This window comes from Cetorhinus maximus, chromosome 17, assembly GCF_964194155.1.
Source record: "Cetorhinus maximus chromosome 17, sCetMax3.hap1.1, whole genome shotgun sequence".
NCBI lineage: Eukaryota > Metazoa > Chordata > Chondrichthyes > Lamniformes > Cetorhinidae > Cetorhinus > Cetorhinus maximus.
In genome coordinates, this window is record NC_135895.1 from 55,222,977 (window position 1) to 55,238,301 (window position 15,325).

Below are 15,325 nucleotides of genomic sequence, written 5' to 3' on the forward strand. Positions count from 1 at the left end.
CAAGGCCAGAATTTGAGGGTTAGGGACTAGAACGTTTTATTTGAAAGAACATAGCCAAAGATGGGCTTCACAATACGCGTGCCGATTTTGCATTTCAAGCAGTGTGTGGTTTAGCTGAATTTGCACCTCTCTAACTTTTATGACAAAAATTTCTCTAGGGATTAATGAACATACGAACAAGGAGCAGGAGTAGGCCATTCAGCCCTTCGAGCCAGCTCCGCCATTTAATAAGATCATGGTTGATCTGATCGTAACCTGAAATCTGCATCCCACCTACCACTGATAACTTGTTACCCACTTGCTTACCTAGAATCTATCCACCTCTGCCTTGAAAATATTCAAAGACTGCTTCCACCACCGTTTGAGGAAGGGAGCTCCAAAGACTGAATTTTTCCCTCTGAGTGAAAAATCTTTGCCTCATCTCTGTTTTAAATGGGTGACCCCTTGTTTTTAAACACTGACCCCTAGTTCTAGCTTCTCCCTCAAGGAAACATCCTCTCCACATCCACCCTGTCCCAAGACCCCTCAGAATATTGCAAGTCGCCCCTTACTCTGCTAAGCTCCAGTGGATATAAGCCTAGTCTGTCCAACCTTTCCTCATAAGACAACCCACCCATTCCAGGTATTCGTCTGATAAACCTCCTCTGAATTGCTTCCAATGCATTTACATCCTTCCTTAATAAGGTGACCAATATTGTGCACAGTACTCCAAATGTAGTCTCGCCAATGCCCTGTACAACTGAAGCATAACTTCCCTACCTTTGTTTTCAATTTCCCTCGCAATAAACGATAACATTCGATTAGCTTTCCTAATTACTTGTTGTACTTGCATACTAGCATTTTGCGATTCATGCACTAGATTTCTCTGCAGCTCAGGGCTCTGCAATCTCTCAACATTTAGATAATATGTTTCTCTTTAATTCTTCCTGCCATAAGGACAATTCCACATTTTCCCCACATTAAACTCCACCAGCCAGATCTTTGCTAACTCATTTTACCTATCTATATCTGTTTGTAGCCTCCTTATGTCCTCTTTACAACTTACTTTCCTACCTATCTTTGTGTCATCAGCTAATTTGGCAACCATCCCTTTAATCCCTTCATCCAAGTCATTTATATAAATTTTAACAGTTGAGGTCCCCGCACTGAGCTCTGTGGCACGCCACTCATTGCATCTTGCCAACCTGAAAAAGACCCTTTATGCCAACTCTCTGCTTCCTGTTAGCCAGTCAATCTTCTGTCCATGCCAACATGGTACCCCTAGACCATGAGCTTTTATTTTCCGCAAGAACCTCTGATGTGGCACTTTATCAAATGCCTTCTGGAACTCTACAGTACATCCACCAGTTGCCCTTTATGCACAGCACAAGTTACTTCCTGAAAGAACTCCAATAAACATGATAAACATGATTCCCTTTCACAAAACCATGTTGACTCTGCTTGATGACCTTGAGCCCTTGAGCTCCAAGTGCCCTGCTGTAACTTATTTAATAGTTTACTATTACTCTGATCTTATTGCGCAATACCAGGTCTAGTATAGCCTGCTCTCTGGCTCCAGAACATGCTGTTCCAAGAAACTATCCCGAATATGCACCTCATCTAGACTATCTTTGAAGCCAGGGAAATTTGATTTTGAAATTAAAAGCAGAAAATGCTGGCAACACTCAGCAGGTCAGGCAGCATCTGTGGTGAGAGACATAATTAATGCTTCAGATCAATAGCCTTTCAATCAGATTTGATTTTAATTTGAAAGATAAATGGAAAAAATGTTCTTTTATCTCTAAGCGCATTACTGTAAGCACAGTATATACTGAAGCAATCTGTGCCAATATGCAGCAAGACCAGGGCAACATTCAGGCTTGGGATGATAAGTGACAGGTAATATTTGCGCCACACAAATGCTAGGCATTGACCATCTCCAACAAGAGAGAACCCAACCATCGTCCCTTGACATTCAATGGCAATACCATTGCAGAATCCCCCACTACCAACATTAGCATTGAGCAGAAACTGGACTGGACTAGCATATAAATATTGTGGCTACAAGAGCAGGTCAGAGGCCAGGAATTCTGCAGCAAGTAACTCACCACCTACCCCCCCCCCCCCACCCGCACCACAAGGCGCAAGTCAAGAGTATGATGGAATACTCTCCACTCACCTGGATGAATGCAGCTCTATCAACCCTCGAAACTCGACACAATCCAAGACAAAGCAGCCCACTCGATTGGCACCCTATCCACCACCTCCAACATCCACTCCCTCTAGCACCAATGTACAGTGGCAGCAGTGTGTGCCATCTACAAGATGCACTGCAGAAACTCACCAAGGCTTCTTTGACAGCAACTTCCAAACTTGTGACCTATACCACCTAGAAGGACAAGATACATGGGAACACCACCACCTGCAAGATCCCCACCAAGCCACACACCATCCTGACCTGAAAATATATTACCATTCCTTCACTGTTGCTGGGTCAAAACCCTGGAACTCCCTCCCAAGTTTCACTGTGGGCATACCTACACCACATGGACTTCAGCAATACAAGAAGACAGCTCCACCGCTGCCTTCTCAAGGGCAATTAGTAATGGGCAATAAATGCTGGCCTAGCCAGTGAAGCCCACATCCCATGAAAGATTAACAAATAATTGGTACATAAGTTATGTGCAATTTGGAATGTTTTATTTTTTTCTTGGTGGGGTTAAATTAACAGTGTACTAGACTTTTGAAGATTTTGTTCTGTTGTAGCAGGAGGGCAATGATTGTGGATTTTCTTCAATTCTAATTTTCCTTGGGCCCTCGTTTTTTTTATTTGAGTCTTGGTTCTTTTTACAGATGTAGTAGTGAAGTAAAACCTGCCTTTTAGAACACTTGGACGACTTTAGCTGTAAAAGCAGAAATATTTCCTTGCAAAATAGATTTAATTATACCACTAAGTTGTCTTTTTCTGAGTGAGTATATCCAGCAGCAATTTTCCTGCTAGTTCATCAGAATAACAAGGAAATTAGACAACATTCATACACACAACTGTGTGGTTATGACTGAAAAATCTAAAGAGGAACCCCACAAATACCTAGAGATGCAAACCTAAACATTTACTCTGAAGTCTACTGAATAAATTATACTGCTGAGACCATTCCATTTGTATTTTTAGAGTGGACAAGAACAATGCAAGGGATGTCTTAAATATCGACTTTTAGAAGGTCTTCAATAAGATGTCACGTAAGGGATTCATGACAAAGTTGGAGACAGGGGCTTGGTAACAAAATAGATTGTAAGGACTACTAAACAGAGGATAGGAGAAAGGAATGTTTCTTAGACTGGCAAAGTGGGAAATGTCACAAAGATTCATATTTGGATCATCATTGCTTACCACATACATAAATGGGTTGAAGAATTGGAGGTATGTTGTCAAATTTGGTACATGATACTAAATTGACAGTGGCAGATTGTTAATGTGGCTGACTGAACCAAAGTACAGGAAGGCATAGACACGAAGAGTGGGTAGATAAATGGCAACTAAAGTTCAAGTATGAGGAGGTTAATTTTGGTAGGAGAAATGAGGAGACCACTTATTCCTTGGAAGGTAAGCAAATAAACTGGATAGAAGAGCAATGAGTTCTGGCAGTTGTTACAATCCCCGTATAGACCGATAACTAAGTAACCTATGCAAAGGAATCGCCCAGTGTTTCAGATTTTAAGACTCTTACTGTAACAAACAAACTAAAATCAACATTGACTTAGCAATACTTTGTAGGCACCTAATACACTTCACTACAGAAAAACTGCTCCCCAGCAACTGAACATAACCCTAAAATCCCACACCACATTTATTCATTACACCGCACTCTTGCCAGAAATTAAGTCTTGTTTAAAGTGTCAAGCTTTTCTTGGCTTTAACAGGATCGCTTCTCCCTGCCCCACTAGGGCAAACCTTCAGTGTCCTTTTAAACAAAGTCCCCTTCACTCAATCTTCAGAGCTTACGGAAATGGACTTCCAGTAGCAAGGCACCCTCTGGTGACCCCTTGGTCTTTAACTGTTTTTTTGAACAGGGATTCCATCCTCACCAGCACTCTGCTTGGAGATTAACTCAAATGGTCCTTTTCCTTCTGTCTAGCATAGCAACACCTGTTGTGGGTCAACTTCCCCAAATCTCTCTGTCTGACTGACTCTGAGAGTCTGAGTCTGCAGACAGCAAAGCCAGCTGCCTCCTTATTTGTGTTCAGGTGTTAAAACTTGCACCCTATTTTCATTAAGTTTTGACCTGGGCCCCTGTCCCCATGGCAATCAATCGTGTGGGCTTGTCTCTAGACAGATTTAGTATGAAGTCAGATGGGCCTGTCTTCGAGCAGATTCGGTATGAGATCACATGGGCTTTCTCTGAGCAGATTCTATAGGAGGTCACATTCTCCCCCGCCCCCAGCTCCAAACAACTCCATTTTACCTTGAATTAAATGAGACAGTTTAAAACATAACCAGCGTTTGTAACATAATGCAGATCTAAAGACCGTAGAGTGCAAATTACTGGAGTTCATTCTAGACAAACAAAACACAAAAGCAGAGAGGTAATGTTAAATTTATATAGAGCGTTAAATTTATATAGAACCTTGGTGAAATCGCACTGAGAACATCCTGCAGTTCTGGTTGTCTTATTACAAAAAAGTTTCTGAAGTATTGGAGAAAGCACCTTAAGGATTTTAGAATTGAGAATGCGCATCTACCCAGAAGGATTGAGCAGACTTGGGACTCTTTTCTCTGGAGAAGAAAACACTAAGAGTTGTACTCAGCCAGGATAAGGTATGTGTGGGAAAATTGCTTCCACTTGTGGGTGAGCCCAGAGCAAGGGGCTATAAGTACATGACAGCGACTGACATCAAATGAAAACATTAGGAGGAATTTCTTTGCACAGAGCAGTAACATCTGGAGCGGTGGAAGCAGATAGCACTTAAGAGGAAGGCATGATGCATATATGAGGAAAGAAAGTTTGTAGAGGGATATGAGGGCATGAATGGAAGAGGAAATCAGATTGTGGAGTATAAACATTGGCATAGCTCAGGTGGGCAGAAACCTTTCCCTACACGTCTACAGACATGAATTATTAACAAGAGAACTATTTTTAATAATAATACTGCTTTTGTTCTGCAGGTAATACAAGTTCAACTTCTACAGTGAAACCCTCAGTATCTTCGACACTTCCAGTAAAAGCAGTAGCTAAAAAAAACAATAAAAGGAATGTCAAGTTAAAACACCTTTCATTTCCTGGGATTACCAATTTAAAAGGTGAGTTTTAAAATGAAGACTGCATCAAACATTCAGCTTATATCAAACTGCTTCATTGAAGTACGTTATTTATAATCTTAACTGCCCTTTTTTATTCATTCATGGGATGTGCCGTCACTGGCTAGGCCAGCATTTACTGCTCATCCATAATTGCCCTTGAGAAGGTGCTGGTGAGCTGCCGCCTTGAACCGCTGTAATCCATGCGGAGTAGGTACATCCAAAGTGCTATTGGGGAGGGAGTTCTAGGATTTTGACCCAGCAACAGTGAAAGAGCGGCAATATATTTCCAAGTCAGGATGGTGACTGGCTTGGAGGGGAACATGCAGGTAGTGGTGTTTGCCCATGCACCTGCTGTCTTTGTCCTTCTAGGTGGTAGAGAACATAGGTTTGGGGGGGGTACTGTCAAAAAGACAGCATGTTGCCTGCGTAGCAATTCGATTCGTCTAGATACATTTAAAGCTTCTTGGAGTACATTTAAATGAGTAAATTTAACCTGACAATTTGTTAACACTCATAAAATTTGGTCCTCTTTTGCTGGGAATATTGGTTTGATGGGCATGTAAAAATAAATCATGTTGTGGAGAAGCTTATATACACTACCAACTTATAAAACTACATTTTACTTTGAATAGTTAAGCCCCCACAAAATCTAGCTTCAAAGTTAGAGGACTGTATGCATTGTTAACATTTTTAGGAACATTAATAGGTTGTACACGACCAACTTATAAAACTACATTTTACTTTGAATAGTTAAGCCCCCACAAAATCTAGCTTCAAAGTTAGAGGACTGTATGCATTGTTAACATTTTTAGGAACATTAATAGGTTGTTGTGCCCAACAAGCTTGCAAATTTTTGAGATAAAATCAACATCTAACTGCTGCCTTATGCCAATCATTTCTCTCCCAAGATAGAAATATGACAGAATCCATGGCCTGAATTTTTCAGGCGTTGGGCGGGCTCGGCGGGAGCGGTCGTAGAGCCAATTGCCGCCCGCGATCTGCTCCATGTCGCCATTTTACATGGGCGGGCCAATTACCTGTGTAGGCGGGGGGAGGAGGGAGAGTTGGGGCCAGCACACTTTCATACGTGTACGCGGGAGAGCACTTCAATGTCCCTGAGGCACGGAGCTGCCTCGGGATTGAATCCATATTGAAATAATTAAATAAATGGTGTGAAAAATTATTTAAGCATGTCCCCTCGTGTGACTGTCACATGAGATGGGACACGTTTTTGTATTTAGGAAATTTATTTATTTAATAAAAGCTTTAGGGACAAGGTTTCCTAAAAATGCGAAGGCTGCTTGGCCTTTTCGCCTGCCTGCCAACCTTAAGGTTGGACGGGCAGCGTTAACAATTACATCAATTGCTTACTTAATGGCCTTAATAGGCCGTTTACATATTGGCGGGCACGCAGCCTACTCCGCGCACCCGCCGAACGAAATATCGCAGGACTGCACAATGACGTCGGGACGCACGCCCGACGTCATCATGTGTCAGTTTACATGTCAACGTGTCGGACCCGCCCCCGCACGCCGACTAAAAGACCCTGCCCCATGAATTGAACAAGAGTTGTATTACTCTAGTGGACTCATGGGGAAAACAGATGAGGCCATTGGCCATCCTATGATTCTGAGAGATCAGAAAATAAATACTATATATTTCCATTTCTGTTTTGTTGTCCCAGCCTCCAGCCTTTTGTTTGTTCCTCCTTTTTCTCACCCTATAATATTCATTTGATGTCCAGCTATTGTTCCCTCCTTTCCACTTGAATGGCAGCTCAGCATTCCTGGTTACAGGGCTTTCAACAGGATAGAGAGGGTGATTTTTAAAAAAAAAGTTGGGTAGCTGTGTGGGTTTGTAATTTGTTTAAATAAACAATCACAGCTCTGAGGAGGGATGATATGTTAAAAGATGGATCATCAAACGAGGTAATCTGGGTTGAAATGAGGAACAAAAATTTGGGCAGTACATTAGACCCCCATACTGTCAGTGAGATAGAAGAACAAATATGCAAATGGCTGAAAAGTGCAGAAACAATGGGGCAGTAATAAGTAGAGGATTTCAACTACCCGAATATTAACTGGGATAAAAATCAGTCTAAAAGTATGGAGAGAACACAATTCTTAAAATGCTTTCAGGAGAACCTTTCTAGTTGATATGTAGTAAGCGCAATAAGAAAAGGGGCAGCTGTGAATTTCATTTTTAAGAAATGAAGCCGGGCAGGTGGATGAGTCTATCGTGGGATAGCATTTTGGTGGTCATGGTCATAATTCAGTTTGAAAAAGGACAAAGATAGACCAAGAGCAAAAATGTTTAATTTGGGGAATAGCTGTTGTTACTAAGCTGAGGTGTGGCTTTTTTTGACACAATTGGACTGGAAACTGCCACTTTCTGATGCGCCAGTGTCAGAAGAGTAGAAGGTATTCAAGGAAGAGATGGATTGAGGGTTCAGACTAAATAATTTTACAAAGAAAAAGGAAGAGATTTCCAAATTCCCCATGCCTCACATGAATGTCAAAGAGTACACAGAGTAGGAGAAGGCAAAAAAAGAAATTTATGCCAGCTATTGAGAGATCAGTTATGCAGAAAACATGAGGGAGTATAGAAAATGCAAGGGTGAAATTAAAAAGGAAATTAGGAAAGCAAAGGAAGGTAATGAAAAAGATATTGATGAGTAAAATCAAGAAAATCCCTAGAAGTGCTTTATAAATATATATCCAAGAGGATAACTTAGGAAAGAGTAGGACTAATTAGAGACCAAAAAGGTAACCTGTGTGTGGAGGTGGAAGACTTGGTGATGGTTCTCAATGAATATTTTAGGCCTTTATTTGCAAAAGAGAGGGATGATGCAAAAATTCTAGTTGAGAAGGAGTGTGAAATATTGGATGGTATAAACTCCTTAAAGGAGAGGAAATATTGAAGGGTTTAACATCTTTGAAAGTGGGTAAATTGCTAAGCCCAGATAAAATGTGTCCTAAGCTGCTAAGAGAAGCAAGGGAGGAAATAATGGAGCTGTCACTATCATTTTCCATACCTCTTTGGCTACAGGTTTGATGCCGGAGGACTAGTAACATTGTTCTGTTAAAAGGGAAGAAGGGATGGCCTGGGTAAGTACAGGCCAGTCAGCCTAATGTTAAGCAAAGTTTTGGAAAAAGTTGAGGTATAGTTTGAATCTTCATTTAGAAAGTCATGGATTAATCTAGGGCAGTCAACGTGAATTTAAGGGAAGATTCTGTGACTGACTTGATTGAATTTTTTGAGGGGGTAACAAGGAGAGTTGATGAAGATAGCATACTTGTAGCCTATGGCGATTTTAGAAAGGTTTGTGACCAGATCATGTTGCAAACTGGTTAGGAAAATTAAGCAGATGGGAGTCTACGGCATTCCAAGTTGGATTCAAAATTAATTCAATGGCAAAGGATAGTAGCTGAGTGTTTTTGTGACAGCAAGGATGTTACATAGAAACCTAGAAAATAGGAGCAGGAGTAGGTCATTTGATCCTTCGAGCCTGCTCCGCCATTCATTATGATCATGGAAGACCCTCTATCTCAACGCCATACTCCCACTCTCTCCCCACCCCTTGATGCCTTTAGAGTCCAGAAATCTATCCATTTCCTTTGTAAATATATTTAGTGACTTGACCTCCACAGCCTTCTGTGTTTCCAGGGCTTCCGCAGGGCTCAGTACTAGGTCCCTTGCTTTTCATGGCCTCTACAATGATTTAGAATTAGCTATAGCAGGATACAATTATGAACAAATTTATTGTGCCTTTAACATAATCAAATGTCCCAAGGTGCTTTATAGGAGTGCTACATTGCAAATTAGACAGCTAGCCACAAAAGGTGATATTAGGATAGATGACCTGGTCATAGAGGTAGGTTTTAAGAAATGTCTTAAAGGAGGGAAGAGAGTTGGAGAGGTGTAGGGAGGATGTAGGAATTCCCTTTTTTAATGCTGCCTAGGCGCTAAATGGAGTGCAGATATCTCAGGAGGGCTCTGTGCTGGACGAGAATACAGAGATAGGAGGAGCGAGGCAATGGAGGGATTTGAAATCAAGGATGAGAATTTTAAAAATCAAGTCATTGCTTGACCAGGAACAAATGTAGGTCAAGTACAGAAGTTTGCAGATGATAAGCTTGCAGGCCTACCAGGTTAGAGCAGGGAAATAGGATTGCCTGGATTGTTCTGCAAAGCTGGCATGGACTTGATGGGTCAAATGGCTTCCTTCGTGCCCTTAATTACTGTGAAATAAAACTGGTGTGTGGTTGATGGTAAGGAAGAAGATTGTAGGTTGCTGGAAGATATCAGGTGAACAGAAATGGTGGCAACTGGATTTTAATCCAGAGAAGTGTATTAATGCTTTTGGGGAGAGCAGACAAGGCAAGAGAATACATAATTAATGGTGCGATACTGAGAAGTGTAAAGGGACAAAGGGGCCTTGTTATGTCTTTCCACATACCCCTGAAGGTGGGAGAACAGGTAAATAACAGATGGGGTGTTATGATCTCAGACTAGACCCCCAAATTTGTTACGATTCAGCTGGGGACCAGTAACTCTTTGTTTAAAGTAGACAAAGCTTGAGATCCAAGGTACTTACTAAGAGAACAAAGCCACAAGATTCCATGGTTTTAAACCAACCAAAATAAAATTTACCATATGAAGGCAAACAATATCTATCTTATACTCTAACATTCAGGATTAACATGAGGTACGTATGAATCAGGAAACATTAACAGGAAAACTGTAGTCGACCGCACTGCACAGTAAATGACAGATATGACCAAGACAGATCTCACTGATTTCTTAGCAACCCACCAAGATGTCAGTGTCTGCTATGAATTACACAATCTCATTAAAACTCACGAGAATTTTTAAAAATTCATTCACGGGATGTGGGCTTTGCTGGCTAGGCCAGCATTTATTGCCCATCCCTAGTTGCCCTTGAGAAGGTGGTGGTGAGCTGCTGCCTTGAGCCATTGCAGTCCCTGTGATGTAGGTACACCCAAAGTGCTGTTAGGAAGGGAGTTCCAGGATTTTGACCTAGTGACAGTGAAGGAAAGGCAATATATTTCCAAGTCAGGGTGGTGTGTGACTTGGAAGGGAACTTCCAGGTGGTGGTGTTCACATGTGTCTGCTGCCCTCATCTTTCTATGTGGTAGTGGTTGTGGTTTTGGAAGGTGATGTCTAAGGAGCCTTGGTGAACTCCTGCAGTGCATCCTGTAGATGGTGTACACTGCTGCTACTGTGCGTCAGTGGTGGAGGGAGAGAGTATTTGTGTATGAGGTGCCAATCAAGTGGGCTGCTTTGTCCTGGATGGTGTCAAGCTTCTTGAGTGTTATGGGATCTGCACTCATCTAGGCAAGTGGAGAATATTCCATCACACTCCTGACTTGTGCCATTTCAAGACTCCACCCCTGCCTCAGTGCTTCTGCTGAAACCCTCACCCATGCCCTTTTTTCCTAATTAACTAATCCAGTGCATTCCTGGCCAGCTTTCAACATTTCACCCTTCATAAGCTCGAGGTCATCCAAAACTTTGCTGCCCACGGTCTAACTTGCATCAAGTTCAGTTCACCTATCACCCTTGAGCTCACTGACCTTTTTGGCTCCAGGTTAAGCAACACTTTGATTTTTAAATTCTCGCCCTTGTTTTCAAATCCTCCATGGCCTCTCCCCCCCAACCAAAAAAACCAAATCTCAAATATCCTTCAGCCCCAAACTCAGTTTCTTGTGCCCTTCCAATCGTGACCTCTTAAGCTTCCCCAATTTTAATTGCTCCACCGTTGGTTACCCTGCCATGATTTACTGAGGTCCTAAACTCTGGAATTCTCTCCTTAAGCTTTTTCCCTTTTGACTGTCTTTCTGTCTGTCTTCCTTGAAGACACTACTGAAAACCTACCTCTTTGACCATCTGCCCATATATATCTTTGGAGCTTGATGTCAGATTTTGCTTTATGACGCTCCTATGAAGGGTTTTCAACCTTTTCAATGTGTTAAAAACCCTGACCTTTCTGTCGTTTGCCATTTCAACACACCATCCTGCTCTCCTGCCCATACGTCCATTCTTGGCCTGTTGCAATGTTCCAGTGAAGCCAGCCGCAAACTGGAGGAATAGCACCTCACCTTCTGATTAGGCACTTTACAGCTTTCTGGACAACAACTTCAAACTATTAAAACTTCCCTCTTGTGACCATGACATCTTTGTCAATCTCTCCTGAGCACCTACCTATCCCTGACCACCTATTCTGCTTCACCCCCTCTTAAATAGTATAAAATCCCATCACATTTCTACTTCTCTAGCTCTGAAGAAGAGTCATACAGACTCAATGTTAATTGTTTCTTTCTCCAGAGATGCTGCCAGACCTGCTGAGCTTTTCCAACATTTTCTGTTTTTATTTCAGATTTCCAGCATCCGCAGTATTTTGCTTTTATCCACATGGGTCCTGTTCAGCTGGAATGCACACTCCTTTCCTGCAAAGACATTCCACTTATCTAGATCCAGTGAATTTAGGTGCAGGTTAGCAATAACAAAGGCATAGGGCCCCTGTGTTTACACAACGGATTTGCTGAAACTATGCAGCTTAGCAGCAGATGGCCCTGCTTTTACAGTGGCCTTGTGTCCATGCAAAACTGAATTGGGACAATTCAAACTAAAAGTTTACTCTTGGCCAGTTGCATAAGGGATAACAGTCATCCAAGCGTGTTGGTTCTTGTGGTGAAAGACTTTTTTTTAAGTGCCTTAATATTGCCTTTCTGAAGCTTAGTATGTCATTGTCTAATATTTTTTGTTTTTATTATTGCAGGTCTACAAGATCTGTTCCTTAAATCTAATGATGGCCAACTCTCTTATCAAGATCTTTACAATTTATTTGGGATCCAAACCCCTAAGCCTGAAGAACTTCAGCAATTTGATTTGAATGAAGATGGAAGATTCTCTCAAACAGAACTCATTAATGCATTTGGTCCATAAGGTTGGGATGGGGGTTACACAATATAGTATCTATTTGGACTGAGTTTTTTTAAACTGAAGTACTGACTTATAATTGCTACAATTGCACCTTTTAAACAGTATTTCACAATTGTGCAAAATTTGATTATATCCTTATAGAATAGATATTCTAACGTGTTAGCTTTGGGTTTTCCTCAAAACATTTTTTTATGAATCAGTCTGTAATATCTTACCTGAGTAAGGAATGAATCATTCAGGATTTTGTTTTTACATTAAATTTCACACTCAAAGTGAACTGGCTTGTTAAACTTTATTAATAATCAAACTTGTTGCAGGTTCATAAACTTAACTTGTAACAGGTTTCCATTCATTTTGGTGGAGACAAAAGTGAATTATTTTTTGTGCTTTGAGCCTTCCATTGGTGCTGAAGGGAGGGTGAAAAACATTGCCTTTTTGAACTCAAAAGTTCTACTCATAACTATGAGGTGGTTATGTTTAATGCCACCCCTTCACCCCCAACACATCCATCTGGAGGTTTCAGAAATTTCCATTATTTTCAATGGAGAATTCATAACCATTTTAGTCACCCTTGACAGAATTTTAATATGCATATCCCACTGATTTGAGGCAAATTACTAGAGAGATTTGTGACTACTCTTAAGTTTTATCTTGGGATTGACCTTTGCTAAACTGTTGCAGGACATTACCGGCTCTGAAGATTTGCAAAGTTCAACAATTTGTGTACTGTATGTAAAATGCAGTAACTACAACCACTTTTGTGCAGGTAAATAAGACAGATTTCATATTGCTTCTGTGCTATGTTTATGCTTGTGTCTCCCAATGTATAGATTACAGGCAGCTGGCAGCAACCTCAAAGGAAACTTGGATTTACTAATACTGGCTACTAGGAAGACCCCTTTTTAAAAAAAATTGCATTTTTACTTTGAGGTTTCTGCCATCAGTTTGAGAGTCGTGCACTGGCATGGCTCACAACCAGTATAATTGCATCTTAAAAATAACTTTGTTCCTTTTTTTTCGAACAAGCGGTTCATGTTCTTTAGATTTTTTTAATGGTTTTGTGTAAACCATTCCTTCATTTATTTAAGAACTGGGCTATCTTTCAGACCTGTCACTCAGTCACTTTAGTTCAGTCAGAAAAGGGGTTTGTTTTGCAGATTGACCATGTGAACAGCTGCAGCAGACAATGTCATAGGCTATTGAGTGAAAAACTAACCTGTAGGTTTAGTTGTTTACAGCACTGGAGTTTCATTATTAAGATCAGTACTTAAACATGCAACCGTATAACATTGAAGTTTTCTTTGACTTCAATCATTCAACATGTTATTTTCTGATAGTGGCATAAAATAATAATATAAATATAAAACCAGATTAGCAAGGTATAAATGTGTAAAGCTTAATAAATGAGCATTAAAATCAGCATCCATGTCTCTAGCACGTGCTTGGCAATAATAAAAAAAATATTGGGCTTGGAATAAGTCTATCTGGTATTGTCTTTAGATACCATTAACTGTGTAACATTCTGAATGATATGCTCAAATTCAGTGCATTCCACGAGTGCAAAATTTTATTAGGTGAGGAAGAAAGTTTAACAGTCAATACAAAATGTTGGATTTTATGATCATATTCTTATATTGGTTCTTTGCTGACACTAGCTCTGCATTGAATCATAGTATTTTGTGAATAAATATTTTTGTTCTGCATAATTAAAAAAAATTTACTTCAACTCCATAGATCTGTTCCAATAATAGCGCCTCTAATTATACTAGCAATAAGAGATCGGCCTTTCTGGTATTTTTGTATTTCATTGTGATAAGTTTCATTCAGTTTTGCAGAGATATTTGCAGGAAGGTTGATCTAATTTTGTGATGCAGGTGTGGGAGGAAAAATAATTCAGGTTGTTTGCACTGTTGGTTGTTGGATTTTTAAAAATATATATATATAATGCAATGCTGATGATGATACCTAAAGATGAACACTGGGCAAGTGTCCTAAAATAAAGGAACTGCTTTGCTGCAGGGACATTTTGGTACTGTCATATAAATGGTAGATCATAAATGTAATTCTTATAAATAAAGTCATTTTAAATTTCACTCTGTGTTGTATACAATGCACTAAAATGTATTTTGAGAAGTTATTCCTGTAATAAAATGGTTAGTTACATTGTATTAAAGTAACAACCATTGTTTTGATGACTTGTGTTTTGCATGTTTCATATCATGTAATGATCAAAATATTTATTTATCAAATAATAAAAAGATCATATTCCAACTTTGGTTTAACTTTTCTGTATGAAGTAAATTCCACATAGGCATTGATATAGTGTTAATAGAAAAAAATGTAAGATTGGGATATTTAAGTGATCAGTGATAATAGCTTCTGGAAGTACATAAGAACTAATGTCTTTACAGTATCTCATTTCTAATAGCAAAGTAATGACATTGTCCCATTGAGCTCTACCGGACCAAATAATTTGCAAGTCAACAGAAGATTATGTAAACTCAATCATACTGCATTACCTATTCATGCTGCATTATCTGTTTGTGAAAACACAATATTCACTTAAAACAAAGTGTGGTTGGTTAAAGATTAGTTAACTGGCTCGACTATTGTTTTAAAGTAATTGAAATTGTTCATTTAGCAATAAATAAATTACAAATCAGAATAAGGTGAATGCCTATGAAGCTACAACTCCAATTTAAATTAATCCATGTAGTAGGAGTTATTCCCATTATATAGAAATTATCTATTAACAAGCAAATGCTCCCTAAAACCAATCTTACTTGAGGATCTCCCATGGCATTATTGACAGTAACTTGAATAACGTGCAGTTTTATATATAAAGTTTTATCAATGTTCCTATCAATTTGTAAATATCTTGAGCCGCCCTAGGTATTAACCAACTTTAGTGTTTTACTCTAGACAATCCACCAAAGAGGCAATAATGCTAATGATAGCCCTTTCCATGAAACTCAAGCAGGGCAACAAGCAAGCAAGTGATATGAGCCTAGGTTTTTGGGTGCATTTGCCAACGTTCACTGATCTACATTTGTCCCATGAGCTGAAATTTGGACATTATTT

General features: G+C 39.9%; 1 protein-coding gene across 6 annotated transcripts in view; it reads left to right on the forward strand.

Moving 5' to 3' along the window:
• Nucleotides 1-14,520, forward strand: part of efcab14 (EF-hand calcium binding domain 14) — a 90,129-nt gene extending 75,609 nt beyond the window's left edge. For 4 of the 6 annotated variants that reach the window (XM_078561230.1, XM_078561231.1, XM_078561232.1 and 1 more), the window contains 2 exons: nt 5,144-5,278; nt 12,081-14,520. In XM_078561230.1, the coding sequence (XP_078417356.1) occupies nt 5,144-5,278; nt 12,081-12,247 (302 nt within the window). In that variant the 3' untranslated portion in view covers nt 12,248-14,520. The remainder of the gene's footprint in view (nt 1-5,143; nt 5,279-12,080) is intronic. The other 2 variants (XM_078561234.1, XM_078561235.1) reach the window with 1 other exon arrangement.
• The last annotated feature ends 805 nt before the right edge of the window (nt 14,521-15,325 follow it).